The following is a 23,996-nucleotide window of genomic DNA, read 5'->3' on the forward strand; positions in this document are numbered from 1 at the left end:
CCAGATTTACACTAAGTGCGGATGCAGACTGGTAAAACGACGTTTTCCCTGCCAGCCACAATGGCGGCTTTTCACACCATATCATCCCAATCCCGCCACATTATTAATGCATTCCCAGGAAACATGCCGTTTCCATGGTGGGTTGGCCTTGCATTCACCTGCCCGCCATCACCTCGCCAATCCATCATGAGAGGCGCCATATTTAAAGTCCAGCCATGCACACATATCTCGGTGCTTCCAGACCACGATTACTGCAGGGAGGATAGCCATGAAATGTAAGAACACTGCAGCCCCCAGGTTTAGCGATGTGCCCCTCGAGCACCTTTTGGATACTGTGGAGTCCCGCCGGGATGTCCTCTACCCCGCTTTGGCCGCAGGATGGACAGCGGCGTGACCAACCAGGCTTGGCAGGCAGTGGCAGTGGTGGTCAATGCCAACGCCCTTCAGAAAAGGACAGCAAACTCAGTGCCACAAGAGGATGATTGGCCTCCTTTGTTCTGCCAGGGTAAGCCACTCTCCTCATCACTCGCAACTCACACACTCACAGACCCATCACACATCCACAGGGATCTCACTCACTGCCAGTTCAAGGGCCATCACCACTCACTCTATCACACTCACCGTCATTGTCCTCATCCCATCCATGGGACCACTCATCATCACACATGCCAGGCATACTTACAATCTGGCCTGGCAGGTGTCCTGCTTACACTTTCTCCATCTCTATTCATGCAGGACAAGCTGGCACACAACAAGAGGGAGAGGTCACAGACTGGTGGAGGAATGTCTGAAATCAATGTCTTCACAGGCTTTGAAAACAGAGCCATCCACCTGGCCAGCAACAATCTGGATCAGTCCTGTGCTGACGGTGAGGTCGGCGGTGCTCTACCAAGTGAGGGTCCAGCAGTGCAACATCCATCAGACAGCCATGCTGTGACTGATGTGTCCTGTTTCACAGGCCACTGCCATGCACTAATTATCTCCCCTTGTTTCTGCAGGCACATCTGGGAAACAGCCGAACGAGTCCATGACGCAGGGCGTCCAATCAAGCTCCGAAGAAACCTCTGAAGAGGAATCTGAAGGCACCCTCCCTGAAGTCCCATTACAGTGCTCACCCACACCCTCCACCAGTGCAGAGACACACACCTCGGTGAGACCTAGCTTTAGAATAGCCTTGGGATCACATTTGGTGAGCACGTCGCACTGTCTGATCCACAGCAGGCGACAGCAGGGACTTTCCTGGTGTCCGGCACTCAGAGTACTGCTAGAGGCCAGAAATTTGCTGATTCTAGTCAGATGACAAGCCTCTGGACTCAGTCATGTCACAGTTGCTGGAGCTATAAAGGCAAGCTCAGGGACACCAGGAAGGGATGTCCGTTGCACTCCTCAGACTGTAAGGCACGATGGAGGAGTCCGTCTGTCTTCACTCTGACGTGATAGCGCCAACTTGCCAACACACCAAGTTCAACACTAGTAGGATGGTGGCCTCCATGGAGACCTTGGTCCAGGACGTCGCTCCTGCACTACTGTGCAGGCTGTACTCCATTGCTGATGCCATAGTTGGCCTCCAACAGTGTGTAAGCAAGAGGGGTGCCAGGCAGCTCGATCTCACTCCAGCTACCTCTTCTCCTTAAGGAATCAGCCTGGTGCCCTCAGGCACCCATAGGGAGGAGGCTCAGCAGGTGCACACCCCAGGGCCATCCATCCAAATGACTCCAGGAGTGTCCGGCCCATCCGAAACCCCTCTTCCTGTGACGTCTGCTCTTCCAGATCCACAGGGCAAGGAGGGTGCCACTGCCACACAGCAGAACCCCGAAAGCAGACCAGGACCCTGTCCCTCCAGAGGATGCCCACCAAGGTCATCACAGACAGGGCGTAGCAGTCAGCAGGCTGCGTTCACCTCCGCTGTGGATGTCTGGGGAGCACCAAGATGTAGCTGCAGGGTTAGGAAAGTTAAGAAGAATTAGTTGCACAGACTAGACATGTGTGTTAATCACTTGTACATGTTGCTCACTATTGTCAATAAACTCCCAAGAATGTCTCCCTGCCTATGGCTCCTTGTTCTGATGAGCAGTGTTCTTGTCACTCAGATGTGAAACTTTTCTGCACAATATAAAGGCAGGTGCCTCAGTCCAGGGCCCCTTCCCTGTGCTCTATTCACCCTTCAGACCAAAGTGATGGCCTGGCCTCACACTCCCTGGACACATTACTGATGCCTGCACCTCGATGGTGCTTGTCATTGCTACCAGAATGTAGTGGGCAGGCGTCACAGAGTTCCATCATTCTCTCTGTGAGCTCTCAGCACCTTTAAGGCGGGGCTGGACCCCATCTCATCAGCATCTGCAACCAGTGACGCTGTGCTCCTGAAGAGCTCAGGTACTGAAGGTGGACATAGGATCAGATGCTTCTAAAGCTTCATGGCTGTGTCTCTGATATGACCCTGATCACAGAGCACAAGCGAGCTGCCCTTGGCCAGACAGGAGTCAGACATTCTCAGAGGCTATGAGAAGATCTGTGGAGTGTCCTCACTGCATGTTGTCATTATGCTCCTGCAATTGAGCGACGATTAGGGCCTCCACCGCATCTCCATGACAGGAGCATTCTCACAGACGGTACTTGTGAAGCCATAAAACCAGATTGGAGTCAAACGTTCACAGATGCAATGTGAGGATCTATGGGGTCACCTCACTGCATGTCGTCATCATCCTCCAAAAATCTAGCAGATATGAGGGCCTTCCGAGCGCACCTGCCTCACCTAGCCAGTGCGAGGGCCTCATCTATATCACCGTCGCCTTCGAGGACCTCTTCACCATCATCCCCATCAACGTCCTCCTCATCAGAGGAGACCTCCAGCTCCTGCACCTCCTCTTCAGCTAGCTCGACTCCCTGTTGCAGCGCCAAGTTGTAAAGGGCGCAGCAGACAACGACGATGCGTGACACCCTCTGCGGACTGTATTGCATTGCAGGGCTCCATCAGACTGGTCCAGGCACCAGAAACACATCTTCAGCATCCCGATGGTCTGCTCTACCAAGTTGCGGGTTGCAGCATGAGCCTCATTATACCTTCGCTCTGCTGCAGCCTGAGGCCACCAAATGGGTGCCATCAACCATGGCCTATGTGGGCAATTCTTGTCCCCAAGGAGCCATCCATGCAGTTTCTGTGGACCCTGGAAGACTTCAGGGATTTGTGACTGAATGAGGATGTAGGAGTCATGCACATTCCCTTGAAACTGTGCGCACACCTGCAGGACACATTCTAGTGGTCATACATCTGTTGCACATTCAGCGAATGGAACCCATTGAAGTTGATATAGTTCACCATGTGTTGCAATGGAGATCTTTGCACCATGTGAGTGCAGCCAATCTCACCCTGCACCTGACGGAAACCCGAGATCTGGGCGAATCCAATTGCTCTTGCATCCTGTCTCCCGAGGTCCTGGGCGAAATGCACAAAGTTGTGCACCCTCGCAAAGATGGCATCCGGTGACCTCATGGATGCATTTGCTGGTGGAGGCTTGTGAGATCCCACAGAGATCATCTGTGGAGTTCTGATAGGAGCCACTAGTGTAAAAATTGAGCACCACGGTCACTTTCACAGCGAATGGCAGTGGATGCCCTCCATGTCCCCTTGGCGCCAAATCCTGTAGTAGCTGGCAGATGTGACCAACCAGTTCCATAGACACACGCAGTCTTCGGTGACACTGCTCTTGGTCATCTGCAGGAATGAAAGTCGGCGTCTATAGACCCTGGGTGTCACTAAGCACCAACCAGCAACGGCTTGCTGTGGCTCTTTAGGGGCATGTGCAGGAGCCCCCAGCTGCCCCTTCTTCCTGTGCTTGCTGCGCAGCCAGGAGCCTCAGTCACTCTCTCCTCCATCATCTTCGCTCTCTGTAGGCCATCAGGCATACAGCTACTTCACCAGGCTTCATAATGCTTGGGCACTATATTCAACGGTTGGGCTGCCCTTGCCTTCCCCCCACAAATCACCTCAACTACAAGGCAGCCCTTGTCCGCCACCCACCCCTCCCAACCCCACAAGTCACCTCAACGGGAGGGCTGCCCTTTCCTGTCCCCACCTCCCACAGGTCGCCACAACGGCAGGGCTGCCCTTGCCCCCGACACCCAGCCCCACAATTCGCCTCAACCACAAGGCAGCCCTTGCGACCCACCACAAGTTGCCTCAACCACAAGGCAGCCCTTGCCCCACCCCACAAGTCACCTCAACCACAAGGCAGCTCTTGCCCACTCCCCCCAACAAGTTGCCTCAACGGCAGGTCTGCCCTTGACCCTGCCCCAGTGCTCCTCAAGCTTGAAGTCCAACAGGCAACCCTAGCAAGCGCTGCACATTGCTATTGTGTACTCACCTCCGAGATCCCCTCAAAGTGCAGCCTGCAAGTGCACCCCTTTTATGTGCTGTTGTGAAATACATCAGCGTGCTTTCCCGCTGACATGGAAGGATGACTCAGTGGCAGGGGAGCGATTCCGGCGGGCTGGCCTAATGATGATATGCTGATGTATTACAATGATGTTCCCGAAGTCCGATGGCAGGAAACGCGGCTTGAAGTCGGCGAACTGAGCAGACAATCACAAACTGGTTTCACACCATCATGAAACCGATTACGCCACATTGTTTGCTCATGCCACTGAACATGCTTGATACCGGGCGGCACAGAAAATCCCAGCCTAGGTCTCACAGCAGGGACTCGGTGGGGGGAGAACCCGGAGGGCGGATGAAGGCCAGGGGAGAGGGGTGTCAGGTTGGAAACGCCAGTGAGAAGGCAGCACCTGGGGAGGGGTCCTGATCAAGAAATGGGGGCCATAAGGTAGGCGTCCCCGCACTTTCCTACCTAATGCACAAGCAGGGTAATCTGCCGGGCACCCCCTCCCCCATCTTTGACCTCCTCCCACCGGCCTCAAAATTGTAGCCAGCAAAAAGTGGCCCATTAATTAGCCACTTATAGGTCTCAATTTGAGCAAGGGCAGGCCTCCCTAGGCCTCTTCTACCCCCCCATAAAATTTGAGACAGGCCAGGCGCAGGTGGGTGGTTGTTAGGGAGGCCACCTGAGGAATCTTACAGGTCCTCTGCCTGAAAGACTGTAGTGGCTTGTAAAATTCTATCCATTGTCTTCAGTCCCTGCCACAAACTCTGTTCCCATGCCACCCATTCCATCCCTCTCCTTGGCAATGGATTGAGGCTGAGCCCAAGATAGGCTTTCAATTACATATCAACGCCACCTTAAAGACACTTACTTCCATCTCTGTAACATCGTCCGACTCCACCAAGCCTCAACTCATCTGCTGCTGAAACTCTCATTCATGCCTTTGTTACCTCCAGACTGGCTACTGTAATGTGCTCTGGGCCGGCCTTCATATTCTACCATCCATAAACTTGAAGTCACCCAAACCTCTGCTCCCTTTTCCAAACTCAGACCAAAACTCATTCATCCATCATCCTTGTGCTCGCTGACCTACATTGGCTTCTGGTTCAGCAACACCTAAATTTTAAAACTTCTCATCCCTTGTTTTCAAAACCTTCCGTGTACTCGATCTTCCATATATTTTTAAGCTTCTCCAGCCCCACAACCCTCTGAGATATCTGCTCTCCTTTCCTCCAATTCCAGCCTCTTGAATAGCCCCAGTTTTAGGTGCTGTACCACTGGCGCCATGCCTTCAGCTCCCTATGCTTGGGAATTCCCTCCCAAACTTGTCTCCTTCTCTACCTCACTTTACTCTTCTAGGAGACTCCTTAAAACCTACCACGTTGATCAAGCTTTTGATCATCTGTTCTAATATCTCATTATATGGCTCGGTGTCATACTTTGTTTCATAATGCTTCATAATGCTTCTGTGAAGCACCTTTTTTTTTATTCATTCATGGAATGTGGGCGTCACTGGTTAGGCCAGCACTTATTGCCCATCCCTAGTTGCCCTTGTTCAGAGGGCATTTAAAAGTCAACCACACTGCTGTGGGTCTGGAGTCACATGTAGGCCAGACCAGGTAAGGACATTTGTGAACCAGATGGGTTTTTACAACAATCAGCAATGGTTTCATGGTTGTCATCAGACTTTTAATTCCAAATTTTTATTGAATTCAAATTCCATCTGCCATATCGGGATTTGAACCCAGGTCCCCAGAGCATTACCCACAGGTCTCTGGATTATTAGTCCAGCGACACTACGCCATTGCCTCCCCCATTTTATTACATTGAAGGTGCTATATAATCTTCAATGATGGGGGAGCCCAGTACATCAGTACAAAAGACAAGGGGGAATCAGGGGGAATCTCCACTGGTTGAAGGCATACTTAGTTCAAAGAAAGATGGCTGTGGTTGTTAGAGGCCAATCATGTCAGCCCCAGGACATTGCTGCAGGAGTTCCTCAGGATAGTGTCCTAAGCCCAGCCATTTCAACTGCTTCATCAATAACCTTCCCTCCATCATAAGGTCAGAAGTGGGGATGTTTGCTGATGATTGCACAATGTTCAGCATCATTCATGACCCCTCAGATACTGAAGCAGTCCATTCCAAATGCAGAATGACCTGGACAACATTTAGAGATAAAAACAAAAAACTACTGCGGATGCTGGAAATCCAAAACAAAACAAAAACAGAATTACCTGGAAAAACTCAGCAGGTCTGGCAGCATCGGCGGAGAAGAAAAGAGTTGACGTTTCATGAGGACTCGAAACGTCAACTCTTTTCTTCTCTTCTTTTCTTCTCCGCCGATGCTGCCAGACCTGCTGAGTTTTTCCAGGTAATTCTGTTTTTGTTTTGTTTTGGACAACATTCAGGCTTGGGCTGATTAGTGGAAAGTAACATTCACGCCACACAAGTGCCAGGCAATGACCATCTCCAACAAGAGAGAACCCAACCATCACCCCTTGATATTCAAATGTATCACCATCGATGAATCCCCCAGTATCAACATCCTGAGGGTTACCATTGACCAGAAACTGAACTGGACTCACCATATAAACACTGTGTAAATATTGACCTACTAGGGCTGGGAATTCTGCAGAGAAACTCACCACTTGACTCCCAAAAACCTGTCCACCACCTACAAGGCGCAAGTCAGGAGTGTGATGGAATACCCTCCGCTTGCCTGGATCAGTACATCTCCAACATTCAAGAAGCTCGACAAAGCTACACACTTGATCAGCACGCCATCTACCACCTTAACATTCACTCCCTCCACCACCAATGCGCAGTGGTAGCAGTGTGCCATCGACAAGATGCACAGCAGCAACTCACCAAGGTTCCTTCAACAGCATCTTCCAAACCCGCAACCTTTATCACCTAGGAGGACAAGGGCAGCAGACGCATGAGAACACCACCACCTGCAAGTTCACCTCCATGGCATACACCATCCTAATTTGGGACTATATTACTCTTTCTTCACTGTCTTTGAGTAAAAATGTTGGAACTCCCTTCCTAACAGCACTGTACGTGTACCTACACCAGATGTAATGCAGCGGCTCAAGAAAGTGCCACACCACCACCTCCTGAAGGACAATCAGGGATGAGCAACAAATGTTGGTCTTGCCAGTGACGTGCACAAGCCATGAAATAAATTATTAAATTTAGCCTTTTACATAAACTTAATCAAGCAGAAGTAATATCCTAGAAGATTTGACGTTAAGTTTGCACATTTTGAATTGTTTCTTCAGTGCTCACTTATAATAAACTCACATAAATAATTTTTATGGCCAATTTTCTGAGTGCACACTTCGGGTTGGGAGCTTCACCTACTGACCAAGAATATGGACTGGGTGCAGGAAGGTGGGATTAGAAAGGGCACCTGGGTGTCCTCAGGCTGGCATGGACAAGATGAGCCGAATAGCCTCCTTCTGTGCTGTAACTTTTCTATGGTTCTATGGGAAATTGAGGGCATATAACTGCAATCTGTCAGTATATGTGGCCAGTAGGTAAGGCTTTCAGCTAGCAATATATACTCCGAAACAGCAGCCCTCTTATCTTTATGTATGAATGTCAATTCTGTAGTGCTTTTACGAGTTTTATTTGTTCTATAATTATTGGAGGTAACAATTATTAAGTAAATCAATTTAAATGTGGTCAGTCTGATTACCAAATAATTGCTCATTTACAGGAAAACCTGTGTGGTCAAAGAGGCTTGATTCCCAACACCGAAATTGAGACATTTCAGGTATGCATCACAAACAAGATCAGGGAGCAATATGACAAGATTCGAAAGCCAATACATTGGGTGAGTGTCAATTAAGATATTACCTTAAATCATTTCCTAAATATGATTCAGAGAATATTTTAAATGTTCCTAAATTTTGTACCAATTTTATAGTCAAGTGAAGCTGACCGGCTCTTGAATCATTCTAATGACCTCTTTGAACGTAGAATGAAGGCTTATAATACTACGAATAAATTTCTTGGCTCATTCATTGATCATGTAAGTATTCTATTAATTTTGTCCACCTTAAAAGTGATTACAGCGTACTCCATTAGCCAGCTTCATAGCTTTATGTTTATACTGACCACTAATCCTTTCATCTCAACAGAATCCTGATTATTACGTTCTTATTTTACAAATATTTATGAAAGTTACTAGATTTGGAAAATTATGTGCTCAGCTCATTAAAACTCCATTTTCGATACAATGAGTGGAAATCAGATTGATACAAGTTCAACACCTGAACCACCTGTCTAAGTTGGAAGCTGCACTGAAGCTACTTGAATCAAAATCTTGCTATTGAAGTTAAATTAGATTTTTGTGTTTAAGTCACTGTCTCTCTGCTGTATTGATGTGGCTGCACAAGGGGAGATTTCTTGGAGCTATCCTGATAGCTTTTTAAATATGTACTGTATATGTCATCTCAACCATTTTTCCCAGTAAATGATGTACCAACTTACAAGGAGATATGGATATCCCTATGGAGAAATTTCTTTACTGGCAGGTTCTAGAGGAGCAGCAGAATTCTAGGATACAAATCAGCCGATGTGTTTGTATCCATTTATCTCTTTGTGTACACGATTAGGTGTTTATATCTGCATTTGTCTGAAACCACCAGTATTCCTGATGATGGCAAGAGCAAAATTATGCACCCTCCTGCTGCCAGACTAGAAAACTTCCAGCACGGACTGTCAATGCCTGTGTATGTCACAGGTGCATTGAACTTTTATGCCACAAGCTTCTACCAAGCAACCACATGAGATTCCTTTCACTTGCTCGTCCTGCTTTCTACTCTTAATGTCACCATTAGCACATTTCTGAGCTAATAGCACCACCGTCAACACCTCTTTGTCTTTTTGTCTATGACATCTTTGGCAATCTCTTCTTTGGCCCTCTATCCAGCTCTCCCTGTCCCACCCCCCTCAATCAGCTTATATTTCATCTCATTTCTATATGCAGATAAAAGCAAAATACTGCGGATGCTGGAAATCTAGAACAAAAACAAAAATACCTGGAAAAACTCAGCAGGTCTGACAGCATCTGCGGAGAGGGATACAGTTGACGTTTCAAGTCCGTATGACCCTTCATCAGAACTAAGACATATAGAAATGAGATGAAATTTAAGCTGGTAGAGCGGGGTGGGTGGGACAGGTAGAGCTCGATAGGGGGCCAGTGATAGGTGGAGCCCAAGAAGAGACTACCAAAGATGTCATAGACAAAAGGACAAAGGGGTGTTGATGGTGGTGATATTACCTAAAGGATGTGCTAATGGGGACATTAAGGATAGAAAGCAGGATGACCAAGTGGCAGATGGCCCTGGGGGGGTGGGAGGAAGGGATCGAAATGGGCTAAAAGGTGGAGATGAAACAATAGATTGAAATAAATTTAAAAATAGGAGGGAAAAGAAAAATATATTTGTAAAAAATTTATAAATTATTGGAAAGAGGGGGATTGGAAAGGGGGTGGGGATGGAGGAGAGAGTTCATGATCTGAAATTGTTGAACTCAATATTAAACCCGGAAGGCTGTAAAGTGCCTAGTCGGAAGATGAGGTGCTGTTCCTCCAGTTTGCGTTGAGCTTCACTGGAACATTGCAGCAAGTCAAGGACGGACATGTGGGCATGAGAGCAGGGTGGTGTGTTGAAATGGCAAGTGACAGGGAGGTCTGGGTCATGCTTGCGGACAGACCAAAGGTGTTCCGCAAAGCAGTCACCCGGTCTGCGTTTGGTCTCTCCAATGTAGAGGAGACCACATGACACAGACCTCCCTCTTGCTTGCCATTTCAACACACCACCCTGCTCTCATGCCCACATGTTCGTCCTTGGCCTGCAGCAATGTTCCAGTGAAGCTCAACGCAAACTGGAGGAACAGCACCTCATCTTCCGACTAGGCACTTTACAGCCTTCCGGGTTTAATATTGAGTTCAACAATTTCAGATCATGAACTCACTCCTCCATCCCCACCCCCTTTCCGATCCCCCTCTTTCCAATAATTTATAAATTTTTTACAAATATATTTTTCTTTTCCCTCCTATTTTTAAATTTATTTCGATCTATTGTTTCATCTCCACCTTTTAGCCCATTTCGATCCCTTCTCTCCACCCCCACTAGGGCCATCTGCCACTTGCTCGTCCTGCTTTCTACCCTTAACATCCCCATTAGCACATCCTTTAGATAATATCACCACCGTCAACGCCCCTTTGTCCTTTTGTGTATGACATCTTTAGTAGTCTCTTCTTGGCCTCCACCTATCACTGGCCCCCTACCGAGCTCTACTTGTCCCACCCACCCCCCCTCTTATATTTCATCTCATTTCTATAAGTCTTAGTTCTGATGAAGGGTCATACGGACTCAAAACGTCAACTGTATCCCTCTCCGCAGATGCTGTCAGACCTGCTGAGTTTTTCCAGGCATTTTTTTTTTCATTTCTATATCCCCTCAGTTCTGATGAAGGGTCATACGGACTCAAAACGTCAACTGTATCCCTCTCCGCAGATGCTGTCAGACCTGCTGAGTTTTTCCAGCTATTTTTATTTTTGTTTCAGATTTCCAGCATCCGCAGTATTTTGCTTTTATCTTGGAGATTCCTTTCACATCTCCCTTCAGGGCATACTTGCATTATGCATTTCATTGATACATCATTTGTCATGGACAGTGAATCAATAGATTTGCCTTTGAAAAGGAGTACAGCAACTATGAGGAACTCCTGGACTTCTTTGTCACTTGAGACTGAGATCTTGATTCAAATGCCTCTGTACTTCCCTTTCTTCCACTAGCCCTCCAGCCAAATTTCCTCCAATCTCCCCTCATGCCCTGTCCAAACTGACCTTGCCCTTGAAACCCACCTCCTGCTCCCTTAACCCTATTTCTACCAAACTACTGGCCATCCATTTTCACCCCTGACCCCCACATTATTATTTTTTATTCTTTCCTAAAATGTGGGTTGTGACTAGGGCAGCATTTATTGCCCATCACTAATTGCCCTTGAGAAGGTGATGGTGAGCCACCTTGAACTACTGCAATCCAATATCATTAGCTGATATTGTTAATATGAGCTAATAACCCCCTCCACTTCAAATCTGCTGTCATCACCCCAAACACACTCAAAATATCCATCCCTGTCCCCTCTGTCCTTCCAAACCACAGCCTCATCTCCAACCTGGCTCCCCTCACCCAACCTTGAACATGTTGGCACTTCCAAAGTCAGTGCCACCTTTCTCACAATTTCATGTTTGAACCTCTCCAATCAGGCTTCCTTTTCTGCCACAGCACTAAAACAACCCCTATCAAAGTCACAAAAGACATCCTATGTAACTGCCCATGGTGAATTATCCATTCTCATCCCTCTTGCAGTGTTATGATCTTGGTAGAGACCAATAACATCTTTATTTTTTATTGGAAATTCGAAAACCCAGTTATTTACTGAATGAATGAAGCCACAAGGATCACTGTTTATAACAAAAGAATTTTACTACACAAAAGCAAAGAACATGAATACTAATAAACACACTGTGAGCTGAATTTTCCGTGTCTGCTAGCATCAGGCGTGCTCAGCAATGTGAGCAGACAATCTGGTGAGAAGGCCAAAAATCGGTTTCACGACATCGTAAGATCAGTTTGCGATCGTCCGTTCAGCCTGTCAATGGTACCCTTCCATCGGAAGTCAGGAACCTCATTGTAACACATCAGCATATCCTAATAAGGCCAGCCCAACGGACTTATCCCTCCCCACGCTGGATTGTCTGCCCGCATCGGTGGGAAAACTCATTGGTGGAGAACACGTCTTGACAACGGTGATGTGCAGAAGTTGGGACTTACCACCAGGGCCTTGCTCACATTGCAGACATCTGAGGGGCAGAAGATGCTGGAGCCCAACACCAACAAGATCCTGGAGGAATGTCCATGGCATGCTGGGTGGATTCTCAAGAACATGGCTGTGCTGCGAAGCACGGGGGTGGGAGAGGAAGGTCTAGGATCGACTGGGAGAGGAAGAGGTGCCAGGGAGGTAAGGTTGGGAGAGGGAGAATGAGAGTGTCGGGGGGGTGAGGTTGAGAGGGAATGAAGGTGTCAGCGGGGTGAGGTGGGGGCGAGTGAAGGTGTCGGGGTGAGGTTGGAAGAGGGAATGAAGATGTCAGGGGGAGGTTGAGGGGGAGGGAGTATGGGGCAGGAGGACATAATGGGGGAGAAGATGGCAACTGGGGAGGTAGGTGTAAGGGGGTTGGAAGGTGTAAAGGGAAGGAGTTTGGAGGGGGAAGGAGTGCCAGCCGCCATCTTTAAAAGGCAGCTGCCAGCAAAGCGCTCATCGCCTCCAGCTCACCACCGCTGCCTGGGAGACATGGCCAGCAAATGCAAAAAGACTGCAGACCTCCACTTCAACAACGGGTCCCATGAGTGACTGCTGGATACCGTGGAGGCCTTCCGGGATCTGCTTTACCCTTGCTCTGGTTGTAGGATGGGTGGCAATGTCACCAACATGGCTTGGGAGGTGGTGGCAGCGGTGGTGGAAGCGCCAACACCCTTCAGAAGAGGATAGCCACCCAGTGCCGCAAAAGGATGAATGATCTCCTCCGTTCCACCAGGGCAAGTCACTCGTTTCATCTCTCTCAACTCACACACTCACAAAGCCATCACAAACCCACAGGGCCCTCACTCACTGCCAGTGCAAGGGACATCACCATTCACTCTTTCACACACACACCATCACTGTTCTCATCCCATCCATGGGACCGCTCACCACCGACACAGGCCAGGCATACTTATCATCTGGCCCAGCAGGTGTCCTGATACACTCTCCCCATCTCTATCCATGCAGGACAAAATGGCACACAACAGAAGGGAAAGGTTGCAGACGGACGGAGGGATGCCGGAAATCAAAGTTCTGATAGAATTTGAAAACAGAACCATCCAGCTGGCTGGTGAGGATCTGGACTGGTCCTGTGTTGACAGTGAGGTTGGCGCTGCTCTACCAAGTAAGGGTCCAGCAGTGCAACATCCATCAGATAACCATGCCGTGAGTGATGTGTCCTCTTTCACAGGCCACTGCCATGCACTACTGATCTCTCCTTGCTTTCGCAGGTACACCTGGGAAGCAGCAGATGGAGTCCATGACTTAGAGCCTCCAAGCAAGCTCCAAAGAAACCTCTGAAGAGGAATCTGGAGGCACCCTCCCTGAAGACCCATCACCGCGCTCACCCACACCCTCCACCAGCACAGAGACACACACCTCAGTGGGACCTAGCTTTAGAGTAGCCTCGGGACCACAATCTGGTGAGCACATTGCACTTTCTGATTCACAGCAGACAGAGGCAGGGACTTCCCAGGTCCTTGGCACTGGAAGGACAGCTGGAGGCCAGAACGTTGCTGAGTCTGAGTTGGATGACGAGCCTCTGGGCTCGGTTATGGCACAGTTGCTGGAGCTGCAAAGGAAAGCTCGGGAACATCAGGAAGGGATGTCTGCTGCACCCCTCAGATTGCAAGGCACGATGGAGGAGTCCGTCCATCTTCATGTGATAGCGCTGGCATTGCAACGCACCGAGGTCAACACTGGCAGGATGGTGGCTGCCATGGAGCTCTTGGTCCAGGACATCACTCCTGCACTGCTGCATGAGCTTAACTACATCACTGATGCCATAGTTGGCCTCCAACAGTGTGTATGCGAGGGGGTTACTGGGCAGCTCAATCTCACTCCAGCTACTTCTTCCGCTCACGGAGTCAGCCTGGGGCCCTCAGGCACCAATAGGGAGGAGGATCAGCAGGTACATGCTCCGGAGCCATCCTCCCAGGTGACCAGCCCATCTGACTCCGCTTTTCCTGTGACCTCCGCATATCCAGCTTCACAGGCCGAGGTGGGTACCACTGCCACACAGCAGGACCCCAAAAGCAGGCCACGGCCCTCCATGTCTCGGCCCTCCAGAAGACGCCCACCAAAGTCAACATAGGCAGGGTGTCACAGTTAGCACGCTGCCTCCACCTCTGCTGTGGATGGCCGCGGAGCACCAAGACATAGTGGCAGGGTTGGGACAGTTAAGGAGAATTAGTTGCACAGATCTGGGCATGGGGGTTAATCACTTGTACATAATGCTCACTATTGTCAATAAACACCTAAGAATGTCTCCCTGCCTATGGCTCCTTGTTCTGATGACCAGTGTTCTTATCACTCTGATGTGAAACCTTTCTGCACAAGATAAAAGGCAGGTGTCTCAGTCCAGGTCCTCTTCCCTGTGCTTTGTGCAGCCTTCAGACCACAGTGATGGTCCGACCTCACACTCCCTGGAAACATTACTGATGCCCGCACCTCGGCAGTGCTGGTCATTGCTGCCAGAATGTAGTGAGCAGGCGCCAGAGTTCTCTCATACTCTCTGTGTGCTCTCAGCACCTTTAAGGTGGGGCTGGCCCCCATCACACCAGCATCTGCAACCAGTGATGCTGTGCACCAGCTCCTGAAAGGCTGAGGTGCTGAAGGCAGACACAGCATCAGATGCATCTAAAGTTTCATGGCTGCGTCTCTGAGATGGCCCTGATCGTGGAGCGCAAGCGAGCTGCCCTCAGCCAGACAAGAGTCAGACATTCTCAGAGGCCATGTGAAGATCTATGGAGTGTCCTCACTGCATGTCAATGTCATCATCCTCCTGTGATCGAGCAACTATTAGTGCCTTCACTGCATCTCCATGACAGGAGCATTCTCTCAGAGAGTATTGACGCTGAGATAAGCCAGACTGGAGTCAAACGTTCGCAACTGTGATGTGAGGATCTAAGGGGACACCTCACTGCATGTGAGGTCATCATCCTCCACAAATCTGGCAGCTATGAGGGCCTCCCGAGAGTGCCTGCCTTGTCTAGTCAGTGCGAGAGCCTCATCCCCATCGTTGTCACTACTGAGGACCCCCTCACCCTCATCTCCATTGGTGTCCTCCTCATCGGAGGAGACGTGCAACTCCTCCATCTCCCCCTCAACCAGCTCCTCTCCCCATTGCAGCGCCAGGTTGTAAAGGATGCAACAGATGACGACAATGCATGACACCCCCTGCGGACTTTATTGCAGGGCTCCACCTGACCGGTCCAGGCACCGGAACCGCATCTTCAGCATCCTGATGGTCTGCTCCACCAAGTTACGAGCTGCTGCATGAGCCTCATTATAGCAATCTGAGGCTGCCGCATGGGTGTCATCAGCCACAGCCTCTGTGGGTAACCCTTGTCCCCAAGGAGCCAACCCTGCAGCCTCTGTGGACCCTGGAAGACTGCAGGGATCTGCGAGCAACTCAGGATGTAGGCGTCGTGCACACTCCCTGGAAACCGTGCGCATACTGCAGGATGCAATTTTGGTGGTCACATACCAGCTGCACATACATTGAGTGGAAGCCCTTGTGGTTGATGAAGTCCGCTGAGGGTAGCGATGGAGACCTGAGCACCATATGAGTGCAGACAATCACACCCTGCACCTGTGGGAATCCCGAAATCAGGGTGAGTCCAATGGCCCTTGCATCCTGGCTGTCCCGGTCCCAGGCAAAATGCACAAAGTTGTGTGCCATGGAGAAGATGGCATCTGTGACATCATGGGTGCATTTGTGGGTGGCAGATTGTGAAATCACACAGAGGTCACCTATGGAGCCCTGAAAGGAGCCTCTGGCATAGAAATTGAGCGCCGTGGTCACTTTCACGGCCAGTGGCAGTGGATGCCCTCCATGTCCCCTTGACGCCAAGTCCTGCAGCAAGTGGCAGATGTGAGCCACCAGGTCCCTGGACATGCGCAGTCATCAGCAACACTGGTTTTCAGTCATCTGCAGGAATGGCAGGTGGCGTCTATAGACCCTGGGTGTTGCTATGCGCCAACGAGCCACGGCTCGTTGTCGCTCCTGGGCAATGTGTGCTGGAGCCCCTGCTGCCCCTTCTTCATGAGGTTGCTGCTCCTGCCTTTGCGCAGCCAGGTGCCTCAGTCACTCTCTCCTCCATTTTCTACGTCTCTCTAGACCATCAGCCATACAGCTAGGTCACCAGGATCCATGATCCTGACATGGTCCTCCTGCAGTATGAAAGTAGAGAGAGACGTGGTTATCATGGCTGTATTTAGCACCTTTTCTGGTCCTGTGTGACTGCCCCTTAATGCTTCCCGGAGAGTGTTGGTCACCCCTCGGATGGCCAGAGATGAATGACTGCATGGTTGCCCTGTCAACCTGCGACATGGGGGATACTGGCCCAAATCAGGATGCTGAGATTGAAAGCGGCTGTGAGCGCCTCCAGCAGTGACTGCTACATGGCCAGTGTTGGCGAGGAGAATGTACATGTGCAGTCCAACTGCTCTGCGGTCCAATAAAGTGGTGGTGGACTTGTAGTCTGCACTGGTGGGGGGTACGCGGACAGGGGCTGGGTAAGGTATGGAGCGCTTGGTGGCCCTTTGGTGCCTCCCTGATGCTTGCATGGGCAGGCAGGCTAGGAGCCTGACCCCAATCATACCACTGTGGCTGTGCCTGATCTGTCTTGGTTGCAGAGGCATGGTCAGTTTATACAGGTGGCCCTAATGTGTGGCCATTTCCCTCGCTTACCCTGCCCTCCACCTTGATTGCCTGTGCATGGGATGCAGCGCCAGATCAGCACTTGACCCCCCCAACCCCTCCTCAGCAATCGCCTCCGAAGCTGGCCAGCACTTGCCCCCAGACTTCCCCCCCTCCCCTCAGCAGTTGACTCTGAGGCTGGCCAGCACTTGCCCCCAGACACCCCCCCCGCCCCTCAGCAGTCACCTGCGGTACCAGGCATCAGTTTCCCCCACCCCCTGGCACCCCTGAGGCCTGTAAACAACAGGTGAGCTGTGGAGAACGCTGCTGCTCACTCACCTCAGTTCCCCCAAAGTGAATGCTGCCAAGTGCACGTTGCTTGTGTGCTGTTGTGAAACATGTCGGCATGCTTTCCCGCTGACATGGAGGGATGATACAGCGGGGTTCCAAGAGGCTGGCGGGATGTCCTTTTAATTATGTGCTAATGTATTACAATTAGCTCCCCGCCAACCGTTGGCGGGCTGAGTGGAAGATCACGACCTGCCCTCGCGTCGTTGTGAAGTGGGTCCCACCATATTTTCTGCACACACCACCTGTCATGCCCGCCACTAGCGAGCTCGGAAAATTCCGCCCAAGTGTTCATTCATTTAAGACAGAGATGAGGAGAATTTCTTTCTCTCGGAGGGTTGAGAGTCTTTGAATATTTCTATGGCAGAGCTAGATTCTTGATTAACAAGGGGTGGAAAGGTTATCAGGGGTAGGCAGGAATGTGGGGTTGAGGTTACATTCAGATCAGCGATGATCTTATTGAATGGCGGAGCAGGCTCGAGGGGTTGAGTGGCCTACTCCTGCTCCTAATTTGTATGTTCATATGCTTTTCAGACTTGGCTCTTTTGTAGTTGGCCATCAAGAGCTCATATGCTTTTCAGACTTGGCTCTTTTGTAGTTGGCCATCAAGAGCTCTGTACATAAAACCTTTGGCAAGTGCCAGCGATGTGCTATTTAGCTTCTCTGGAATAAATACATATTTCTCCTTAGGGTGCAAGTAATTGATAGTTACTTTGGGGTTGTGATTTCTTTCTATGAAGAATAATACAAATATTTACAAAGGTGCCCCCATTTACCTTGGCATTAATTTTCATGCCACTGTACTTTCTCATTTCCTTCTCAGTATAGCAAAACATCAAAGGCTGTATTCATCTGTCATAAAACTTAAGCAGTGTAGGCCTTTGTCTTAAGAGATGGGTGGTATTCCACCATTTACTCATACCTCCAGAAGAGGAACTTCCAAGGTATTAGTTTGAAAGTGTAATCATTGTATCACTGCATCTTGAAGTGCCAGCTAAACTTTTCATATTGATGGCATCAAGCAGCCATCTAAAAGTAGATAATTGGCTCAATTTTTCAATTTGGAGACAACTAGCTTTCAGTTAGTACTGGTTAACTTTCAGTTCTAACTCCATTAAATTTTCCATGTGTATAGAGCCCATCAAATTAAGAAGAGGGGCCCAAATCAGAAAATTGACCTGGACAAGCGCTATGCTGCAGACTTTTTGTTTGTGTTTTTATTTTAGATTTCTGATATTTGCAACTCTTTAAAGGAAAGTATTCTTTATGTGATACTCCCTGTTTGGACAAGGTTGCTAACACTATAAAAAACACTGAATTTATATTTTTTGCATGGCTACAGGCAATTCGTGACATGGATTACATTGTACAGGATAAACTATTATTGGAACGATTAATTGGAATGGAGCTGCACGAGCCTATAGACAAGTCGATTTTTTACAATGGTATCATTTTCATTTATAAACTCCTTCTTTCTGTAATTACACATTTATGGAAGGTTTCTATAAGCCTAATGATAACCAGTAACAGCATTTTAACAGAATATAATCAATTCATGTTCCACCACTTGAAGAGATAATTTGGGAGTTACTGATATAAGAAAAAAGATTTTTGGACCAAATACTTTTATTTGATTAAATAAGTTTGTATATTAATCCTAGTAAAGGTTGCAGTTATCATATGGTGAACTTGGGATGGAAATGGTTTCATTTTCAAATATCTTGCCCTGCAACAAATTTACATATAACATCACAAATGGTCAAATACACTTAGATAAAATTATAAAATAATTATTTCTCAGCTATAAGAGCACAGTTATCTTGAGAGTCAAATCTGTCAATTGCCCTTCTGACAAATGTTATCAGTTACACTTTTTTATTTTGTCTTTGACATTGAGATCTTGTCCACCCAGACATAGTTTCTTGGGTGACATTGATAGTTGTAGAGAAGGCTAGTTTTCAGCTAAACTATTGAACTCAATTCACACAATGTGAAGTTGGCTTCCCCAGCTTAGCTCTGCACTTTCTTGCAGCCAGGTAATCAATATAAATGTTTCTGCCAGCGAAATAGACTTGCCAGCTAACACCCATTAAAGCGGCCCTCCTGGACTGAGAGGATTCATCCGTCACTAATGTCCTTCAGGGAAGGAAATCTGCCGTCCTTACCTGGTCCGGCCTACACGTGACTCCAGACCCGCAGGAATGCGGTTGAATCTTAAATACCCTCTGAAATGGCCTAGCTAGCCACTCAGTTGTAACAAGCCGCTACAAAGCCACAAAAAAGGAATGAAACCGGATGGACCACCCTGCATCAACCTAGGCACCGGAAGCGACAATGGCAATCTCAGCCCTGTCAACCCTGCAAAGTCTTCCTTACTAACATCTGGGGGCTAGTGCCAAAATTGGGAGAGCTGTCTCACACACTAGTCAAGTCACAGCCTGATATAGTCATCCTTACGGAATCATACCTTACAGATCACGGAATCACAGTGCAGAAGAGGCCCTTCAGCCCATCGAGTCTGTACCGACATGTGAGAAACACCTGACCTACCTACCTAATCCCATTTACCAGCACTTGGCCCATAGCCTTGAATGTTATTACATGCCAAGTGCTCATTGAAGTACCTTTTAAAGGATATGAGGCAACCCGCCTCCACCACCCTCCCTGGCAGTGCATTCCAGACCGTCACCAGTCTCTGAGTAAAAAAGTTTTTCCTCACATCCCCCCTAAACCTCCTGCCCCTCACCTTGAACTTATGCCCCCTTGTGACTGACCCTTCAACTAAGGGGAACAGCTGCTCCCTATCCACCCTGTCCATGCCCCTCATAATCTTGTACACCCTGATCAGGTCGCCCCTCAGTCTTCTCTGCTCCAATGAAAACAACCCAAGTCTATCCAACCTCTCTTAATAACTTAAATGTTTCATCCCAGGCAACATCCTGGTGAATCTCCTCTGCAACCCCTCCAGTGCAATCACATCCTTCCTATAATGTGGCGACCAGAACTGCACACAGTACTCCAGCTGTGGCCTCACCAAGGTTCTATACAACTCCAACATGACCCGCCTACTTTTGTAATCTATGCCTCAATTGATAAAGGCAAGTGTCCCATATGCCTTTTTCACCACCCCACTAACATGCCCTTCTGCCTTCAGAGATCTATGGACACACACGCCAAGGTCCCTTTGTTCCTCAGAACTTCCTAGTGTCATGCCATTCATTGAATACTTCCTTGTCAAACTACTCCTTCCAAAGTGTATCACCTCACACTTTTCAAAGTTAAATTCCATCTGCCACTTATCTGCCCATTTGACCATGTCGTCTATATCTTCCAGTAGCCCAAGACACTCAACCTCATTGTTAACCACCCGGCCAATCTTTGTGTCATCCGCAAACCCCCCACATAGTCATCTATGTCATTTATATAAATGACAAATAATAGGGGACCCAGCACAGATCCCTGTGGTACGCCACTGGACACTGGCTTCCGCTCACTAAAGCATCCTTCTGTCATCACCCTCTGCCTCCTACAACTAAGCCAATTTTGAATCCACCTTATCAAATTACCCGGTATCCCATGTGCGTTTGCCTTCTTTATAACTCTCCCATGTGGGACCTTGTCAAAGGCTTTGCTGAAATCCATATAAACTACATCAACTGCACTACCCTCATCTACACACCTGGTCACCTCCTCAAAAAGTTCAATCAAATTTGTTAGGCATGACCTCCCTCTGACAAAGCCATGCTGACTATCCCTGATCAAACCTTGCCTCTCCAAGTGGAGATAGATTCTCTCCTTCAGAATTTTCTCCAATAGTTTCCCTACCATTGACGTGAGATTCACTGGCCTGTAGCTCCCTGGCTTATCTCTACAACCCTTCTTAAATAGCAGAACCACATTAGCTGTTCTCCAGTCCTCTGGCACCTCCCCCGTGGCCAGAGAGGAATTAAAAATTTAGGTCAGAGCCCCTGCGATCTCCTCCCTTGCCTCCCTCAGCAGTCTGGGACACAAATCATCTGGACCTGGAGATTTGTCCACCTTTAAGTCTGCCAACACCTCCAATACCTTGTCACTCCCTATATCAATTTGCTTAAGAACCTCGCAGTCTCTCTCCCCGAGTTTGATACCTTCAGCCTCATTCTCGTGCGTGAAGACGGATGTGAAGTATTCATTCAACACTCTAGCGATGTCTCCTGGCTCCACCCATAGATTGCCCCCTTGGTCCCTTATGGGCCCTACTCTTTCCCTGGTTATCCTCTTCCCATTGATATACTTATAGAATATCTTGGGATTTTCCCTACTTTTACCAGCCAGAGCTTTCTCATTTCCCCTCTTTGCTCTCCTAATTGCTTTCTTAAGCTCCAACCAGCACTGTCTGTACACCACTAATGCCTCTGCTGATTTGCTTCCCTTGTACCTGCTAAAAGCCTCTCTTTTCCTTCTCATCGTAACCTGAATACCTCTGGTCATCCATGGTTCTCTGGGCTTGTTACTCCTTCCTATCACCCTAGAGGGAACATGTTGAGCCTGTACCCTCCCCATTTCCTTTTTGAACACCCCCCACTGTTCCTCTGTAGATTTCCCCACAAGTAACTGTTCCCAGTCCATCTTGGTCAGATCCTGCCTTATTTTACTAAAATCCACTCTCCCCCAATCCAAAACATTTTTTTGCAACTTGTCGATTTCTTTGTCCATAACAAACTTAAACTGTACCATGTTGTGGTCGCTATCGTTAAAATGCTCGCCCACCACCACCTCAGCCACCTGTCCGGCTTCATTCCCCAGAATTCCCCAGAAGAATCCAGCACTGTGCCGTCCCTTGTTGGACCCATTACATATTGACCTAAAAAGTTCTCCTGTACACCTTTCAAGAAATCCACTCCATCCAAGCCCTTAACACTATGTCTATCCCAATTAATGTTGGGAAAGTTGAAATCACCTAATATAATTACTCTATTGTTATTGTTGTGACGCACCTCCACAAATTGTGCACATATTTGCTTCTCAATTTCCCGCTGACTATCTGGGGGTCTATAATAAACACCTAACAATGTGGCTGACGCTTTTTTATTCCTAAGCTCTACCCACAAAGCTTCATTCAATGCCCCCTCCAAGATATCATCTCTCCATACTACAGTAACGGACTCCTTAACTAATAATGCCACGCCTCCTCCTCTTTTACCCCCTCCCCTGTCTCGCCTGAAGATTCTATATCCCGGAATGTTGAGCTGCCAATCCTGCCCTTCCTCAACCACGTCTCAGTGATGGCTACTATATTACAATTCCACATGTCAATCCTCACCCTTAACTCATCCGTTTTACCTGTAATACCCCTGGCATTAAAGTAGAGGCCAACGAGCCTTGCCTTACTCCCTTGAAGCTTAATGTAGCTGTACTCCCTCTGACTTGATTGTTTTACTATATTACGATGTGTCCCTATTCTGCTAACATCCTGTGTCCCCTCCCCCTGCTGGATTAGTTTAAACTCCTCCCAACAGCACTAGCAAACCTGCCCACAAGGATGCTAGTCCCGCTCTGGTTCAGATGTAGACTGTCCCACTTGTACAGGTCCTACCTTCCCCAGAAACAGTCTCAGTGATCCAGGAGTCTAAAACCCTCCCTCCTGCACCAACTCTTAAGCCACGTATTCATCTGCGCTATTCTCCTGTTTCTGAGCTTGCTAGCACGTGGCACTGGGAGGAATCCAGAGATTACAACCCGAGAGGTCTTGCTTTTTAGTCTACTGCCTAACTCCCTGAATTCTTGATGCAAGACCTCATCCCTCTTTCTACCTATGTCATTGGTACCAACAGGTACCATGGCCTCTGCCTTATCACCCTCCCCCTTCAGGATGCCCTGCCATTCAATGCCCCCTCCAAGATATCATCTCTCCATACTGCAGTAACTGACTCCTTAACTAATAATGCCACGCCTCCTCCTCTTTTACCCCTTCCCCTCAGTGTTCAGTGACATCCCGGACCCTGGCACCAGGGAGGCAACATACAATCCTGGAGTCACGTTGTTGGCCACAGTCACGCCTATCTGTTCCCCTGACTATAGAATCCCCTATTAATATTGCTCTTCCTCCCTTCCTCCCCTCCTGTACAGGCAGGCTGCTTGTGGTGCCAGAAGCTTGGCTCTGTCCGCACTCCCTGGAGGAACCAGCGCCCTCATCAGCCTCCAAAATGGAATACCGATTTGCGAGCGGGACCCCAGGGGACTCCTGAACTACCTGTTTGTTTCTCTTGGACTGCCTGGTGGTCACCCATTCCCTTCCTTCCTTAAGTCCCTTCATCATCGGTGTGACCATCTCTCTAAACATGCTATCCACGATGCTCTCAGACTCGCGGATGCTCCACAGTGTCCCCAGCCGCCGTTCCAGCTCTGAAACCCGAGCTTCAAGGAGCTGCAGCTGGACACACTTCCTGCACACATGCTGGTCCCGGGCACTGGAAATGTCCCCGGCTTCCCACATGGAGCATGAGAAGCACACCGCGGCTTTGAGTGCTCCTGACATGACTTATCCCTTTAAATTAAAACTTTTTAAGTCAATTACTCTAGGGCCCTTCTTTCCTGATCCTCGTTACTGTAGAATATACAAACTGTAAACCACAAAAAGACCTTAAACTATAAGCGATTAAAGTAGTAAATACCTTACCCACTACTTACCAGTGATTCCTTTCCCACTGCTGCAGCACGCTCTGAAGATTTAAGAAGATAATGTTCCAGACTCCACCATC

At 48.7% G+C, this 23,996-nt stretch overlaps 1 protein-coding gene across 1 annotated transcript in view; it reads left to right on the plus strand.

Moving 5' to 3' along the window:
- The window catches only part of tmem67 (transmembrane protein 67), a 292,510-nt gene that overhangs the window by 262,742 nt on the left and 5,772 nt on the right, over positions 1-23,996 (plus strand). Inside the window, exons 23-25 of the mRNA XM_078541238.1 lie at positions 8,107-8,223; positions 8,317-8,421; positions 18,599-18,701. Of these exons, the coding sequence (XP_078397364.1) occupies positions 8,107-8,223; positions 8,317-8,421; positions 18,599-18,701 (325 nt within the window). The remainder of the gene's footprint in view (positions 1-8,106; positions 8,224-8,316; positions 8,422-18,598; positions 18,702-23,996) is intronic.

This window comes from Cetorhinus maximus, chromosome 4 (assembly GCF_964194155.1).
Source record: "Cetorhinus maximus chromosome 4, sCetMax3.hap1.1, whole genome shotgun sequence".
NCBI lineage: Eukaryota > Metazoa > Chordata > Chondrichthyes > Lamniformes > Cetorhinidae > Cetorhinus > Cetorhinus maximus.